Genomic DNA, 17,240 nt, shown 5'->3' on the forward strand with positions numbered 1-17,240 from the left:
AGGTACAGGATAGTATCGTTGGTCCCTCATGACTTTATAGTTCACTCTTAGGCTACATGCACACGAACGTTGTTTGTTTCCGTGTCCGTTCCGTTTTTTTTGCGGATAGGATGCAGACTCATTCATTTCAATGGGTCTGCAAAAAATGTGGACAGCATACTGTGTGCTGTCCGCATTAGTATGTTCGTTCTGTAGCCCCGCAAAAAAAAATAAAAAAAAAATAGAACATATCCTATTCTTGTACGTTTTAGGCATTGTTACAATGGATCCACCCAAAAAAATAAACGGATGGCATACGGATGCTCTCTGATTTATTTTTTTTTAATTTTTTTTGCGGACCGCAAAACACATACGGTCGTGTGCATGTAGCCTTATGAATACATTTTCATTTCCAACACTGCTTTGTGGAGTGTTTTTTTTTTTTTTTTTTTACACAAATGAGTTTAAGGCAATAAAACAGTGGATTATATAATGTGTTTTCCGCTTTTTTCTTTTGCCTGCAGGGCTGGCACTCGGGAAGTTCATAATAAATTGGAGAAAAACAGGTATGTAATTAGCCCAGGCACTCTCCGCTCTTCACCGACTCCCCAGACCATTTCTCTCTAGCCTTTATCTAACGTTATGCTCCAAGTTAACCGATTCATTTAATATTTAGTATAGCTGTTGCTCTCAAGACACTTTCATGGATTTTGTAGCTTAAAAAGACAATTTTTATTGAGCCCTTAATAGCCGCATAAACATTTTCATAGCCCATGGTGTATTTTATCAGGTATTAATTGCTTTAAATACCTCTTCTCCATACCACAAGCCAGGATGTAGGTTTTAGGTTCTGCTGGACTGTTGCCTCCTCTGAAGTGACTAGTAGCTTTTACTATATGTTCATTTTTTGACAGCAATTTACTATTAGGTACAGCATTTGTATGTATAAAAAAGATGGCTAACTGTAAAAATACATTGGTGGGGGTCCGACACCTGGCACCACCACCGATCAGATGTTTGTAGGCTGCGGTACTCCAGTGAGCCTTGCAACCTCTTCAAAGCTGTTCATTGCATATCGTCTGTGCTTAGAATGGGACTTAGCTGCACCTGGGCCATTTGACCAATGAACGAGATGTCACCGGCTGATCAGCTAGGGTGTCGGAAGTCAGATCCACACCAATCAGAAATTGATGACCTATTGTAAGGATAGGCCATCAATATTAAATACCTAGAATCTCCCTTTTTAAAGGGGTTGTCCGTGTTCAGATCTGAACCCGGACATATCCCCATTTTCACCCAGGCAGCCCCCCTGACTTGAGCATCGGAGCAGTTCATGCTCCGATGCTTTCCTTTGCCCTGTGCTAAATCGCGCAGGGCAAAGGCATTTTTTAGGAGTTACGGTGATGAACAGGGCTCTCCATGGGGCTGCCAGAAAGCCCAGTGTCGTCACCGGCACTGATGGGCAGCCTTTAGCGCTGCCCTAGCCAGTAGAATGGCTAGGGCAGCTCTAAAGCCCGCCCATCAGAGCCGGTGACGTCACCGAACACACTGCCGAGTGGAAGCTTCTGCCCGGCAGTGTGTTATGATAAACAAAAGAGCCCGTTCCCTGGGCGATCTAGCGCAGGGCAAGGGAGCGCATAGGAGCATAAGATGCTCCGATGCTAGCCTCAGGGGTGTGTCCGGGTGACGCTCTGAACCCGGACAACCCCTTTAACTATTTCCCCTATTATGAATCAAATCATAGGTAGACCATACAAAGAGTACAAGCGATTCAATTTGACCTTAAACTCAAGATATTGAAAAGGAAAATCGCAGCACTCTAGTCCCAGCTAACACAACACAATTATCTCTGTTCAATAGTCCAGGATACAGTCACCTAGGTAAGTCCCTATGTAAATCTCTGGACATCACGGCCTTGCAGAAGTGTGAGGGAGGCATGCAGTGTTAGTTGGTGTTGATCCAACACCATATGTCTCTCTCACACTTCTGCTAATACCATGAACAAGATCTGGGAAGATGGAAACATTGACCGCAGATTTATGTGTGACCTCGCCTATGAACCTGAATGCTGGACTATTGAATACAAATATTGTGCCTAGCTCATAGTACCGGAGTCCGATCAGAAACTTGGGAGACCTATGATAAGCATCGACTAGAATGTGGCGAGTTGGTGACATTCTGCGCGATCAGGGAGCCAGTTTAAAAAATAAACTGTAAGCTTGCACAAAGTGTTAAATATCTTCTGGTGACCACAGAGACCACATGATGTGTTCTGTTGAGGGCAGGGGTGGACTTGCCATATACCCTGAAGGGAAATTTCCCGGTGGGCCGATGTCTAGGGGGCCGCCAGTGCCCTTCTCTCAGATGTCACCTGGGCACGTAAAAATCTGATGTTCTCTGCATTAATTAATACTAGGGGCATCAGCTACATACGCATCCGGCCAGTGGACACAGGTGCCCTCCTAAATTCTACTGTATCGCCATGCTCAGGACAGTGAGGCAGTTGAATACTGCAGTTGGGCAGCAGTATTTTGTGCTGCACTATGGTTTTTGGTTCTGCTGGGGCGGCATTTTGTGATGCAGTGTGGTATTTGGTTCTCCTGGGGCGGTATTTTGTGCTGTACTATGGTATTGCTGGCCTGTCTGCTACTGCTGTCCTTGCCTAGTTGTGTTGCCCTGATTTGGACCTGGCTACAACATGGGTCCACTTTTCAGGTTTATTTCCAGGGCCACTTTAAGCCAGTCTGCCCCTGGTTAAGAGTCCTGATACCTTTATTTTACTTCCCTATTGGGGAATGCTACTAAACAGATCGGACAGGGGTAATTCTATTGCAGAGGTTGTCCAAGGTAAATAAAAACTCGGGCAGGATCTGTGAATGGTCTACAATAACAAAAATTGCTGCTCACCCCAGTTCTCCCCTGATGCTTTCTACACTGTGTTCGGGCCCTCCTCACTGATGTAAGGCTACTTTCACACTGGCGTTTTGGCTTTCCGTTTGTGAGATCCGTTCAGGGCTCTCAGAAGCGGATCAGTTTTGCCCTAATGCATTCTGAATGGATAAGGATCCGCTCAGAATGCCTCAGTTTGCCTCCGTTCCGTCTCCATTCCGCTTTGAAGGCTTCTTGCAGCGTTTTGGTGTCCATCTGACAAAACTGAGCCAAACGGATCCGTTCTAACACACAATGTAAGGCAATGGGGACGGATCCGGTTTGATGGCACAATAGAAAACGGATCCGTCCTCCATTGACTTTCAGTTGTATTCACGACGGATCCGTCTTGGCTATGTTACAGAGAATACAAATGGGTCCGTTTTAAACTGTTCTCATGACTCTGTGTTGAGCCGTTCCTCTGTTATTCCTGCTACAAGTTGAATTGTCAGCAGTCTGCAATGAAGATCCAGATAGGTCTTAACAGTTAGGGGTGTGTCCCTGGACAATCTGACACTGGCAGCACCGATTGGACAGGGTCAGACTGTACAGGGACACACCCCCAACTGGTAACACCCAGCTGGCCCTTTGTAGACTGCAGGCAATGAATTTAGACACTATTAGCAGGAACAATAAAGGAATGGAACAACATAGAATTCTAAGAAGAGATGCTCCAGAATTATTACCACATGGGGTATGTAAGTAGTTGCTAAACAGATATGTCTGGAGAGGTTACAGGTCTTCTGTAAAAAGAAACTGCTTCAAGAAGTAGAGTTGTAGACCGGCATGCAGTACGTACATTTGTTTTCTAAGCTTTTTTACCTAAATTTGGCAATTGATAAAGACCTAAGTACATGCAGTACATGCATACAGTTTAAATTGTGCTTTATGCAAATTAAATTATGTACTATTTGTGCACTTGGGATCGGAATTTACTAAAAATCTGATCATTATCTGTGATTTATTCTCCTACAGACGAGCGCATCTTAAGGAATGTTTTGAGACGCTAAAAAGGAACATCCCAAATGTAGATGACAAGAAGACTTCCAACCTCAGCGTGTTAAGAAGTGCTCTCAGATACATTCAGGTAAGATCCTGACGTCCTGCTTGAGTGAAGTGATTGTGGTCACGCCCTGACAAGTACACGGATCATTCCTCCGCTACAGTCTTCATTCATCTCTGAAATGATCAAAAACTGTTTCCATACTTACCATGTATCATTGCAGTTGGTAAAATCAACACTTGTAAGCCCCATCCCCGGAAGTGCCCCTAAGAGCTCGTTCACACGAACGTTTTTTGCTTTCCGTATACAGGCCGTTTTTTGAGATCCGTATACGGAACCATTCATTTCAATGGTTCCGCAAAAAAACGGAATGTACTCCATATGCTTTCCGTTCAGTTCAAAGATAGAACATGTCCTATTATTGCCTGCAAATCACGGTCTGTGGCTCCATTAAAGTCAATAGGTCCACAAAAAAAATGGAACACATACGGAATGTACCCCGTATGTCTTCTGTATTCGTTCAGTTTTTGCGGAACCATCTATTGAAAATGTTATGCCCAGCCCAATTTTTTCTATGTAATTACTGTATACTGTATATGCCATACGAAAAAACGGAATGGAACCGGAAACACTACTGAAACAAAACTGCTCGCAAAACACTGAAAAAGCCATACGGTCATGTGAACAAGCCCTAACCCATATTAGAACGCCCACCCAGCGGCCAAATTACCACAATACGCACCCATTTTTAGTCCAGGACAACCTGAATTTGCCGGGGCTCTCTCTGAAAATTAGGGAGAGTCCCTGTAAATTTGGGACTGTTGGTAACTGTGAACTTCCACCTTTACTCAGGGTGTAGTGGATGGTGGTACATGTGCCACAGGTGCTGGATGCCAGTGGGGATGCCAGCAGTACGCTTTTTCTAGGCCCAGGGTAGTTATATACAGGGTTGGCGTAGAAAACTAAAACGTTTTCCTTGCATGAATCTTCTGCTCATTTTCTAAATACTTCACACCTAGATATTGCAGCTCCGTAAATGAATTACATGGGAACTGGAATCTGATTGGTTGTGCATTTCCAATTTTTCCTGTTGTAGTTATGATAAATTAGAAACTGTCTATAAAATACATATTGATTCACCGTTCACTATGATATTACTTTTTCTACTCTGCTTGAATTTTGGCTATTGAATCCCTAATGATGCTGTTATTTTTGCTTGCACAATATCACAAACCGCAGACCAGAATATTAATGTAATGGGTTATCTGCTCCAAATCAGCTTCTTATTACAGCAGCTAAAACTAAATTTGAAATGATTTCTGCAGAAATGGAATTGTAAACTATTTGTTTTTGAAATCCCCTTCACCACTCCTTTGAAGGCCTTTCTACTTCTCCGTGTCTCCCGCTGGTATCACGCAGACACTTGAACAGTCTTGTGAGATATTGCCTCTGGCACAACAATCACATGCTTTGGGAATAGTACAGTGGTAGCACAAAGAAGTAAAAAAGTAAGCAAACGTCAAACCGCAGGGAACATAACCCAGAAATCTAGGAATCGAGAAGTAATATTCAGCTGGGTATTGAGCTGGAAGCTCTTAGACCTATTTTATTTTTTTATCTTCCTCAAACTTCTGTTCATAAAATGTTGTTCTCCTTATAATTAGGATTTATGCGTCGCTTTTACTATTTTCTGTACTCGCTCTCAGACAGGCCTGCCAAATTTAGGGTATGGGCGACTAACGAACAGAAAAATCCATCCCAGAGGTTTAAAATTTAGGCAGATTGATCATCGGTGCTGTCATTTGCATAAAAGAATGTGGCTAACGAATGCCCGATACGCAGAAAACAATCTTTCGTCCGTCGCCAGGTTTCCTTGAACGTATATGACCAGTTGGAACAACTGTAACTGGGAATGTGGACTTTTAACGTATATGGCCGTGTCTGCAAAACTAACGTTCACCAGATGATTGATTGATCATCTCCTGTTCAACCATCAACCAACTTCTACCTAAGGGTATAGTCACACGTGGACGTTTTGGTGCAGAAATTTCTGAAGATTTCCATGTATATAGATGATTTCTGTAAGCCACATACAGATACTTAGGACAGTTACAGAAATTTCAGAAACAGATCTGCAGCCGCCGAATGTCATTAAAAGGGTTGTCTGTATTGCATAAATATGGACAAACGAAAAAAAATTGTGTTCACCTGTATGACCCCGGTCACTTTTACTGCTACCTGCTCCTAAGTCCCCCTCTAGTCTGTGTTTACTTGGCTACAGCAGTGATGTGGCCATATAGACAGATGACCACTGCAGCTGGTCATTGTCCTCAGTGATAAACTGCATTAGAACTGAAAGGCTAGTGATAGCCTGCAGCAGTCACATGTATATACCGCTGCAGCCAAGTAAACAGACTGGAGAGAGGCAAATGAGTGGCGGGGGGTCAGATGGGTGATTTCTTCATAACAGACTCTCTCCCTTTGGCCACATTTTTGAATAACCTGGACAACCCCTTTAAACAAGCTTTCTCATATTCAGCTAGCAGATGCACAACACATCACATGTCATATATCATGGCTGATTTCTCATATTTTACAAAATGCAAGCCTCCTTCACAGAGGGTACATGTACCCATTTTATAAGTGTTTTAGTGCATTTCTATGATGCCCAATGCAGGAACACTGCATATTTGCCAACACTCCCAAATTTGCAGGAGCTGTCCCTAATTTTCAGAAACAGTGCCTGCATATTCAGTCTGTCCCAGGCTGAAAATGGCCAAGGCTTTTGTAAGCCCCATCCATAAATGGGAAGTCCTGCATTGTTTGGGGGTGTTCCCAGAATGGGGCCTATTTGTCCTGACTTTACCCACTGCAGAGTTGGGAAGTTTGGCCCAGTGTGCATGAGTTCTCAGTGGGGCAAGGGCATTTAGCTGCTGCCAGATATCTCTAGCGGCAACTTATCATCCTTGAGGACAGAGGATCTGGCACGTTGAACATGCCTGATCCTTTTCCTCAGCATATCCTGAACGAACATCGGACAGACATCTAAAACACTTTCGGCATATACAGCATTCGGTTATCTCCAGAAATCCTATACAAATGAATGGAGTAGCTTTGCGCATGCCCGACCTACCATTTAGGGGGCTCCACGGGGTACAGGATCCCCGTTCTTGTGATCAGTGAGGTTCCCAGCAGTAGGTCCCCCACCAATCTAATAGTCCTCCCCTATCCCATGGATAGGTGATAAATTCACATAACCAGAATACCCTTTGAAAGACCAGTTGTCTGGTGTTCTGTAACTGCTACAGAAGTCTCTAAGGCTGTGTTCACACTGCAATTCGGTGCCTGTGTCAGCAGTTTGGTCACTTTTGAGGGCAAGGATAGCAAAGCATGCAGCACTGTTTGTACAGTCAAAACAATGGGAAACCTTGACAGAACCCCAATAGTCCCATAATAAGTCAATGGGGTCCACTGCCTGCCGTTCCGAAATGTGACCATAGCCTAACTTACTATCTAAGGGGAGTCGGGGACAAAAATGTAATTGTGCCATGTAGGCAGTTGAATTGAGAAGTGCAGTGGGCTATGCTTTATATATTTTTTTTGTTATACAGCTGGGGCTGCGGATCCTGAAGGATACCCTTTTACATATGGGCACCAGTCTATACGCACAGGGGTGGGATTCACATTTTTAACAACAGGTTCCCTACTCAGCGGTGGATACGCAGCGCGTCACGAGTCACGACACATATTTACATACACCGCTCCATGTTCTCACATTGCTTCTCCCCACAGATTCATGGCCCCCTCCATGTTCTCACATTGCTTCTCCCCACAGATTCATGGCCCCTCCATGTTCTCACATTGCTTCTCCCCACAGATTCATGGCCCCTCCATGTTCTCACATTGCTTCTCCCCACATGGCCCCCTCCATGTTCTCACATTGCTTCTCCCCACATGGCCCCCTCCATGTTCTCACATTGCTTCTCCCCACATGGCCCCCTCCATTTTCTCACATTGCTTCTCCCCACAGATTCATGGCCCCTCCATGTTCTCACATTGCTTCTCCCCACAGATTCATGGCCCCCTCCATGTTCTCACATTGCTTCTCCCCACAGATTCATGGCCCCTCCATGTTCTCACATTGCTTCTCCCCACAGATTCATGGCCCCTCCATGTTCTCACATTGCTTCTCCCCACAGATTCATGGCCCCTCCATGTTCTCACATTGCTTCTCCCCACATGGCCCCCTCCATGTTCTCACATTGCTTCTCCCCACATGGCCCCCTCCATGTTCTCACATTGCTTCTCCCCACATGGCCCCCTCCATGTTCTCACATTGCTTCTCCCCACAGATTCATGGCCCCCTCCATGTTCTCACATTGCTTCTCCCCACAGATTCATGGCCCCTCCATGTTCTCACATTGCTTCTCCCCACAGATTCATGGCCCCTCCATGTTCTCACATTGCTTCTCCCCACATGGCCCCCTCCATGTTCTCACATTGCTTCTCCCCACATGGCCCCCTCCATGTTCTCACATTGCTTCTCCCCACATGGCCCCCTCCATGTTCTCACATTGCTTCTCCCCACAGATTCATGGCCCCCTCCATGTTCTCACATTGCTTCTCCCCACATGGCCCCCTCCATATTCTCACATAGCTTCTCCCCACAGATTCATGGCTCCCTCCATGTTCTCAAACTTCTCATATAGCTTCTCCCCACAGATTCATGGCCCCCTCCATTTTTGTTATGTTGTCACATTTCAATTTCAGCCCCTGGTCATTGGTCCCCTCCTTAATGCCAACTTGTCAGTGTCACACAAATCACACTCAACCAACCAGGCTGTCCTGAGTCCTGACCTGTCCAGACTCCTTTCTGTTAGGCTAGGGGCCGGCTCTTCAATCTTTCATGGCTGTGTGTGGGGTGTGGACTGTCAGCAACTAGGGCACTCTGCAGACAGTGAGAGGACTCCTCTCTCCTTCTCTGTTCTGGGCTGGCAGCTTCGCGGCGCTGCTCACTCTCAAGACACTCCCCTTTTCCTCACTCTCAAGACTGGCTGACACACACACAGCCACGCTCACGCTGACTGACTGTAAGTAACAGCCGCTAGGGCTGCAGCTAACGATTATTTGAATAATCGATTAGTTGCCGATTAATTTCTACGATTAATCGATTAATCGGCAAAAACGACAAAATTACAAAACAGAGAGGTTTATATGATCTTACTTGAAAAAATATGTTCAAAGGCCATATTAAAACAAATTGTGGACGACACTATTATGGGGGATCTGTGGACGACACTTATGGGGGATCTGTGGACGACACTATTATGGGGGATCTGTGGACGGCGCAGTTATGGAGAGGGGGGATCTGTGGACGACACTATTATGGGGGATCTGTGGACGGCGCAGTTATGGAGAGGGGGATCTGTGGACGGCGTAGTTATGGAGAGGGTGATCTGTGGGTGGCGTAGTTATGGAGAGGGGGATCTGTGGACGGCGTAGTTATGGAGAGGGGGATCTGTGGATGGCGCTGTTTTGGAGAGGGGGATCTGTGGGCGGCGCAGTTATGGAGAGGGGGATCTGTGGATGGCGCTGTTATGGAGAGGGATCTGTGGGTGGCGCAGTTATGGAGAGGGGGATCTGTGGGTGGCGCTGTTATGGAGAGGGGGATATGTGCACTGTTATGGGCATAACAGTGCACAGATCCCCCTTCCCATAGCAGTGCCATACACAGATCCCCCCTCCTCCCCATAGCAGTGCTATACACAGACCCCCCTCCCCATAGCAGTGCCATAGACAGATCCTCCCCCCTCCCCATAGAAGTGCCATACACAGACCCCCCTCCCCATAGCAGTGCTATACACAGACCCCCCTCCCCATAGAAGTGCTATACACAGACCCCCCTCCCCATAGCAGTGCCATAGACAGATCCTCCCCATAACAGCCCCGGCCCCGATGCTTATAAGTCGGACTAATCACGTCTGCATCTTTATTTTACCTTTTTACAATGACGCTCCTGTAACAGCCAGGCAGAGCGGACGGCGGCGTAACGTCACTCACGTGACGCACCTGCTCCGCCCACCTCATGAATGAAGGAGGCGGAGCAGGCGTGTCACGTGAGTGAGTGACGTTACGCCGCCGTCCGCTCTGCCTGGCTGTTACAGGAGCGTCATTGTAAAAAGGTAAAATAAAGATGCAGCGACCGCCCGCCCGGATAGCAACGAATCGGCGATTATTCGATAACTGGATTCGTCGACAACGAATCCAGTTATTGAATATAATCGATTACATCGATTAATCGTTGCAGCCCTAACAGCCGCAGGCTGAAAAATACAGGGGTGCAGGCGCAGCTGCAGGACCGGGTCGGGATCCCTGCTTCTCACCGGTCCTGCGAACCGCCTGTAATTTTAACAAACGGTTCGGCAGAACCGGAGAGAACCGGCTGGATCCCATGCCTGTATACGCAAGCGTTACACTGCAGACAGGTTGTGACTTTAGCTTCACCCCTCTGTTTTATAATCCATTTAGCGCCTAAAACACAGAGGAAACTAAAGTTGTGCGTTTGACGTGAGGACTGTCAAGTGTCATGTTTCTCTGCATTTTGAAGCTATGCGGGGGTGGTAGGAATTAATTATCCAAGGATGCTTTCTGAGTCACGCTTTCTCAAGTTAACATTAACCCCTGTACTGTTAAAGAAGGCAGCGGCCTTGCAGTGCGTGGTGCGCGGGTCACGGGGAGGTTAAAGTACAGGAGCGCAGCATGCACGGCCGCCTTTTCATACAAACAAGGAACTCCCATATTTGTGATTGGCTGGGGTCTGGGCAGTCAGACACTACTCGCCTGTCCTGTGCATAGATGATACATTTGATTTTGTGAAAACAGCTTCGAGGGTCCCTACACCTTTTGAATTTGGGACTAAATCAACCACAAAAAAAGAACAACCGTTTGTGGGTTGTTTTGCTGCTTTTTTTTTTTTTTTTAGCGTTTTTTGCACACAGTTTTCTTTATGCTGTTTTCCTCCTATAGAGGAGGCGATGTCAAAACACCTGAAAAAGGTGCACACGGTGCAGATTATGCATGTTTTTTTTCTGTGTGGATACAGTCCCAGCAAAGTGAATGAGATTTGACACTTTGCTTTTATCTTCTGTGTGGATATTGTCCCGCTGTGCGGATTTTGGAATCTGCAGCATGCCCACTATGTAGAGTGGTTCACCATAGACTTCAACGGGGTTGTTAACGTAAACAGAAAATCCACACCAAAGACCCAGGATCATCCGAGTGTTTTTGCCATAATACGCGGTGAGGTCTTTATGTCCATATTGGACATGGATCTGACGAGCACCAAAGACCATTGTCTCCAGGGTTGTGATCTGTGAGATCCAGACCAAACTGGTGCATGCCCTGAGTTTCTCTGCGCATGCTCCATTTGTATGCTGTATCTGGTTATCTTCATATGGCCTCCTAGGGTATATGAACAGGGACTGCCCAGGTGGGACAGTTGGTTATGTGTAGCCCGAGGTACAACCCCCAAAAACGTCTCTGGTGCACTCAGCATGCTCCACCCCATCTCTGTGTTGTAAGCAGGGACGGACTGGGAACTTAAAGTAGAAGAAAAAAGTAGCCTCATATTGTAGGCGGGCCCCCCCCCCTTCCCAAGACCTCTCCAATCTAGGGTTACCAGCCAGGCTGGTATTTTGCTTAGATTGACCGAATCAGTTTAGATTTTTTTTTTTGTAATTGCAAAAAAATTTATGGGTGCAAATTAAATTTACAATTACTAAATAAAATATATGCAGTATATGAATACATGGAAAACTACTACTTTTTTAACCAGAATATATCTATTACTTATTAACATTGAGCTCTATAGCTCAACGGTTAAGGTTTTTGCCTTTAATGTAGATGGTAATGAGCTTGAATCTGGGCAGAAACACTTCAAAAATAGAGGCAACACTTCAAAAATAGAGGCAAAATAAAACTAAATACGCAGGGGTATCCCCAACAGTAAGAATTTAGATTTTAGAACAAAAAAAAGTGCAAAACCTAAAATATCAAATAACACCCACTAGTGTTAAGCAACACCCTATTTTAAAGAGGACCTTTCACCTGGAAAAACATTGTGAACTAAGTATCATGACCTATACAGCGGCGCCCAGGGATCTCACTGCACTTACTATTATCCCTGGGCGCCGCTCCGTTCGGCTGCTATGTCCTTCGGTATCTTCAATCACTTGGTTATAGTAGGCGGAGTCTGCCCTTGTTCTGCTGGGCGTCTTCTTCTCCCAGGCTGTAGTGCTGGCCAATCACAGCACAGAGCTCCCAGTCTGGAAGAAAAAAACCTCCCAGCCTGTGAGCTCTGCGCTGCGATTGGCCAGCGCTACAGCCTAGGAGGAGGAGACGCCCAGCAGAACAAGGGCAGACTCCGCCTACTATAACCAAGTCCCTTAAGTCTCCGCCTACTATAACCAAGTGAGCGAAGATAACGGAGGACATAACGGCCGAACGGTGCGGCGCCCAGGGATAATAGTAAGTGCAGTGAGATCCCTGGGTGCCGCTGTATATGTCATGATACTTAGATCACAATGTTTTTCCAGGTGAAAGGTTCTCTTTAACATGGGTAAACTTGGCCAGCATTTTTTTGTTGGGAAAGGTGGCAACCCTACTCCGATCCCGTGCTGACACTCAGTCCTGTCTGCTAGGCTTCAGCCACCTTTGGCACTCCATCTGCTGTGAAATACAACTCCCAGCATGCAAACATGCTCGGCTGTTCTAACTCCCACAGAAGTGAATCAAGCATTCTGGGAGTTGTAGTTTTGGAACTGCTGGAGGTTGCTGATACCTGATTAAAGGTATATTCCCATCCTAGCGATATGCCCCCGTTGTCTGATACCTATCACTAAAATGAAGCCTAACATGAGGCCGGTAAACTGATGGCCGGGGTGCTGGGTCCAGCCACCACCAAGCCTTCCTATTGGCCCGCTGAAAATAGCTGAGCTGTGCGCTTGTCTAATTTCAGATTTATTTCCCCATAGAAATGAATAGGACCGCACTGTGCTTGCCCCCACTCCCATTCATTTCTATGGGGCCAACGGAAATAGCTGAGCCAGTGCTCGGCTATTTTTGGCAGCCCCATCGAAATGAATGGAGGGAAGCCGCGCATGCGCCCTCCAGAACTTTGCTGGCTCTGTTTACTAGATAGGTGCGGTTACCACCTCTGAGACAAGCACCTATCAGACAATGGGGGCATATCCTAGTGATCATTGTCTGAGATTACACAACCCCTTTAATGCGTTGGCTGCTGCAGTGACATCCAGTATATGTTGCAGCAATGTATAGCACGAGACTGCTGAGACCAGTGATTGGCTGCAGCGGTGTACAGGATGTCACTGCAGAGAGGCGTTCTCCCCGCAGTTTGTATGCATAGAAACTGAACACGGACTACCCTAACCTAGCATGTTTTCCATATTACCACCCCATGGCTGTATTGGTTCCTCAGCTTTTGCACATCTACCCTTTGATGTCATTACTGGCTGTTGCCGGGCAGTCTTTAGTGACGTCACCGTGCAGACCAGTGATTGGTTGCCACAGTCATGTGATGTGATGTACCTGCAACACATCTTTAGTAGACAGTGGTGCCAGGGAAATGAAACAGAAAGCAGAGTATATTGTATAGAGTATGGTTTGTGTATTTTGGGGTGTTCCACCTCTAGTGCAGGGGCGTAGCTATAGGGGGTGCAGAGGTAGCAGTCGCTATCGGGCCCAGGAGCCTGAGGGACCCAAAGACCCTTGTGCCACATAAGACACTGGTATTATAGAAAGTGCATGCAAGTTACACCTCTGGCTGGAAAGAAGGGGTTAGGTTAAGAATTTGGTATGGAGGGGGGGGGGGGGTGCAGTTTCAATTTTTGCCTCCCTGGTCACAAAGCACCGAGGGACGGGGCCCAAGCTGAACTCTTGCACCAGGGCCCATGAGCCTTTAGCTACACCCCTGCTCTAGTGTATTTATTCAGTAGGGTTGCCACGTCTGAACCCTGTAGCAATGGAAATAGGTGGTTTAGTGAAGTCTCCTGGCACCACAAATCCCAGCCTGCCCTACATGGAGCTGAGCACGTCAGCTGCCCGATACTGGACTGACTTCCCGCTTCGCCAGCACAAGGGCGGCTGGATGACACAGGAGTCTGCCAGAGTCTCCTCAGCCGCCTGTCATGTGTGGAGGCGGCGGCGAGGATGGTGACGTAGTGGCGTATTGTGTTTCCAGACGACTTTGTCCCGCCCACTTTTTTGAGCTTGACTCAGGAAAGCTCCGCCCTCTGATATCACGTGAGCGCGCCTCGAAAGAGGAAAAAAAAAAAAATCTCCGTGCGAGGAACAGAGCGGGGGCGTCATCTCCGCCCTACTCCACGTGCGCAAGGAGCACATGGCTACCCCGAGTCCGCTTACGTCACCCGAGCCCCGCCCCCTGACTGATGCTAGAGGTGGGGGGAGGGGGATACGGCGCCAGCGGCCACACGAGATCCGCAACGCGTGTTACTGTGTTTGAGGTCAGGCGGGGGGCGGGGCTGGTCGATAGCTACTAGATGACAGAGTAGTAATAGTGCTGCCCCCTGCAGGGAACACGGAGAATTGCAGCGCTTCTACGCTAGACAGTGAAGCTTTCAGTGGCGTGCTGTGTTCCCTTATTTGTGAGGTGTCACTGGTGGAAGGCGGTTTACATGGAGATGTGATGGAGAGAACTTGTATTTATGAGTAATTTAAAGGGGAAAAACACTCGTGTGTTTTATTTTTGTGAGGAAAATTCGTATCTAGAAGTGTTGGGAGGGATCCATGAGGGAAATGCAATATCTCCTTATGGAGAGTGAGGAGTCTTAGGCTAGTTTCACACTAGCAGCACGGACCTCTGACAGGCCGTATCCGTCCTGCCGCTAGTGACCGCGTGCCCCCGGACTGCCGCTCCGTCCCCATGGACTATAATGGGGGCAGAGTTACGGCGAGAGGCTGCCGGAATAAAACTACGACATGTCCGACATTCTGGCAGCCTCTCGCCGTGCCCGTCTGCACCGCCACCATTATAGTCAATGGGGACGGAGCGACAGTCCGGAGGCACACGGTCACTAGCGGCTGGAAGTCCGTGCCGCTAGTGTGAAAGTACTCTTATAGCTATAGGCCAGGCCTCTGGAATTCTGGGAGGAGGGTATGCAAATGTGATAGAGCTTGGTAACAGCTCATTTGCATATCGTCTTCCCAGGCTCCACGAGGGACATTTATTCAGACTGGCGTTTTACACGTTGGACTAAAGTTTTGTTTTTGGGTTATTTTTTTATTGGGAACGGATTCCACGCTAAAATCTGGTAGCGGCAGATTCTCATTGTTTTCAGTCGGAGGCTGCCCTGCTGTTTCCGTGGCCGGCGGTTTAAAGCGGCGACCACTCAACAAAAGGACAATACATGACCTTTCTCGGCACGATGTACGGACAGATGACTCTGGAAGTCCCACAGGTGGCCATTTCTGGTTTAGCTCCATTCAGTGAGGCAAAACCCAAAGTCAGTCCGCTGCATTCAAATAGAAAGACATACAAAATCCGCCATGTGTGCGCTGATGTAAGACGCGCTACAGCCACGTCTTAATAATTGTAAAAACTGCCCATGTGGGCGCCAGAATGTATGTCTACGCTAGTCAGGAGCTGGTAAAATGATGAATGCGGCAGTTGGGGCACCCAAAAAAAGTAGATTTTGTTGATTTAATACATTTCCCCCTATGGTAGTGCCTCCAGTGCTCCACATAAATGTCTCTACGAGACTGCCACTATCACTAGGCGGTTATGTGGGTTTGGAGTCTCTTCACTATTTTTAGTTTATCTTTTAGTCGTTATACTAATGTGAAATGTGGCTTGAATGATTGAAAGTTTTTTTTTTTCACGTTTTATAAAAAAAAAAAAACACTAAGGGGTCAAAACGGCCCATAACAACCAATCCGATTCCACCTTTTATTTTTAAAGCCCCTTAAAGCCTCATTCACATTTCAGTGTTTAGTCAGTGATTTCCATCAGTGATTTTGAGCCGAAACCAGGTGCGGCTCTAAACGCAGAACAGGTGCAGATCTTTCCCTAATACCTTATGTCTGCGGATCCTACAAACCTGGTTTTGGCTCACAATCACTGATAGAAATCACTGACCTGTGAATGAAGCTTAAGGGCTGTTTCACACGAGCGGATGCCGTGCGTGGCATCCGCTCCGTGAAAGAGTGCCAAGACCCAATGCGGACAGTAGAAGCACGGAGCATTAACATGACTGATAATGCTCCGTGCCTCTGCAGTCCGCATCGGGTCTTGGCACTCTTTCACGGAGCGGATGCCACGCACGGCATCCGCTCGTGTGAAACAGCCCTAAGACATCATGCACACGGCCGTTGCCCAGCCGGGACAATATTGCGGCCCACAAACAGCGGGGCTGCAATATACGGGCATCGGCCATGTGCACACCTTATCACAGGTGCGGGCCTATTCACTTGAATGGGTCTGCGATCCGGAAGGAGCGATTTCGAATGGGGGCACGGAAGCATTGCAAAAAAAAATGTAACATGTTCTATTTTTTTTTTTTTGAGGTGCGGACGGATCACCGACCCATTCAAGTTGAATGAGTCTGCATCTGTCTGCGGCAACCACACCGATGGTGCCCCTGCCTTGGGGACCGCAAATGGCGACCCCCAATGTACGGAACGGCCGCTACCCCTTCGTGTGGATGAGCCACTTTTCCTTTACACCAGTTTTAATAAATCTCCCCTAGGACTTTTCATTTTTTCTATGAATTTGGGCCACGTAATTTTTTCTGGAGGCTGTTTTCTGGAAAACATATATTGGGCCCGTCTTTTATGTGTTTTTTTGTTGTTTTTTTTGTCTTTGGACTCAAGGAAAACATAATGCTTCCAATGGGCATAAATAATACCACAATACAATGTCCGTATATTACTACCATAGTATTCACATTGGGCACATACAGTGAGGAACAGAAGTATTTGAACACGATTTTTGCAAGTTCTCCCACTTAGAAATCACGGAGGGGTCTGAAATTCACATTGTAGGTGCATTCCCACTCTCAGAGACAATAAAAAAAAAGTTCAGGAAATCACATTGTATGATTTTTAAATAATATATTTTTCTTACACTGCTGAAAAGAAGTATTTGAACACCTGAGAAAATCGGTGTTAATATTTGGTACAGAAGCCTTTGTTTGCTGTACTACTTTCCTGTAGTTCTTGACCAGCTTTGCACACACTGCAACAGGGATTTTGGCCCACTCCTCCACACAGATCTCCTCTAGATCTGTCAGGTTTC

General features: G+C 46.8%; 1 protein-coding gene across 2 annotated transcripts in view; it reads left to right on the forward strand.

The window, feature by feature from the left end:
• The window catches only part of MNT (MAX network transcriptional repressor), an 87,632-nt gene that overhangs the window by 40,677 nt on the left and 29,715 nt on the right, over window positions 1–17,240 (forward strand). Inside the window, exons 3-4 of one of the 2 annotated variants that reach the window (XM_044283845.1) lie at window positions 504–545; window positions 3,883–3,994. In XM_044283845.1, coding sequence (XP_044139780.1) covers window positions 504–545; window positions 3,883–3,994 — 154 coding nt within the window. The remainder of the gene's footprint in view (window positions 1–503; window positions 546–3,882; window positions 3,995–17,240) is intronic. The other variant, XM_044283846.1, reaches the window with a different exon arrangement.

The sequence above is a fragment of the Bufo gargarizans genome, chromosome 3, assembly GCF_014858855.1.
Source record: "Bufo gargarizans isolate SCDJY-AF-19 chromosome 3, ASM1485885v1, whole genome shotgun sequence".
Classification (NCBI taxonomy): domain Eukaryota; kingdom Metazoa; phylum Chordata; class Amphibia; order Anura; family Bufonidae; genus Bufo; species Bufo gargarizans.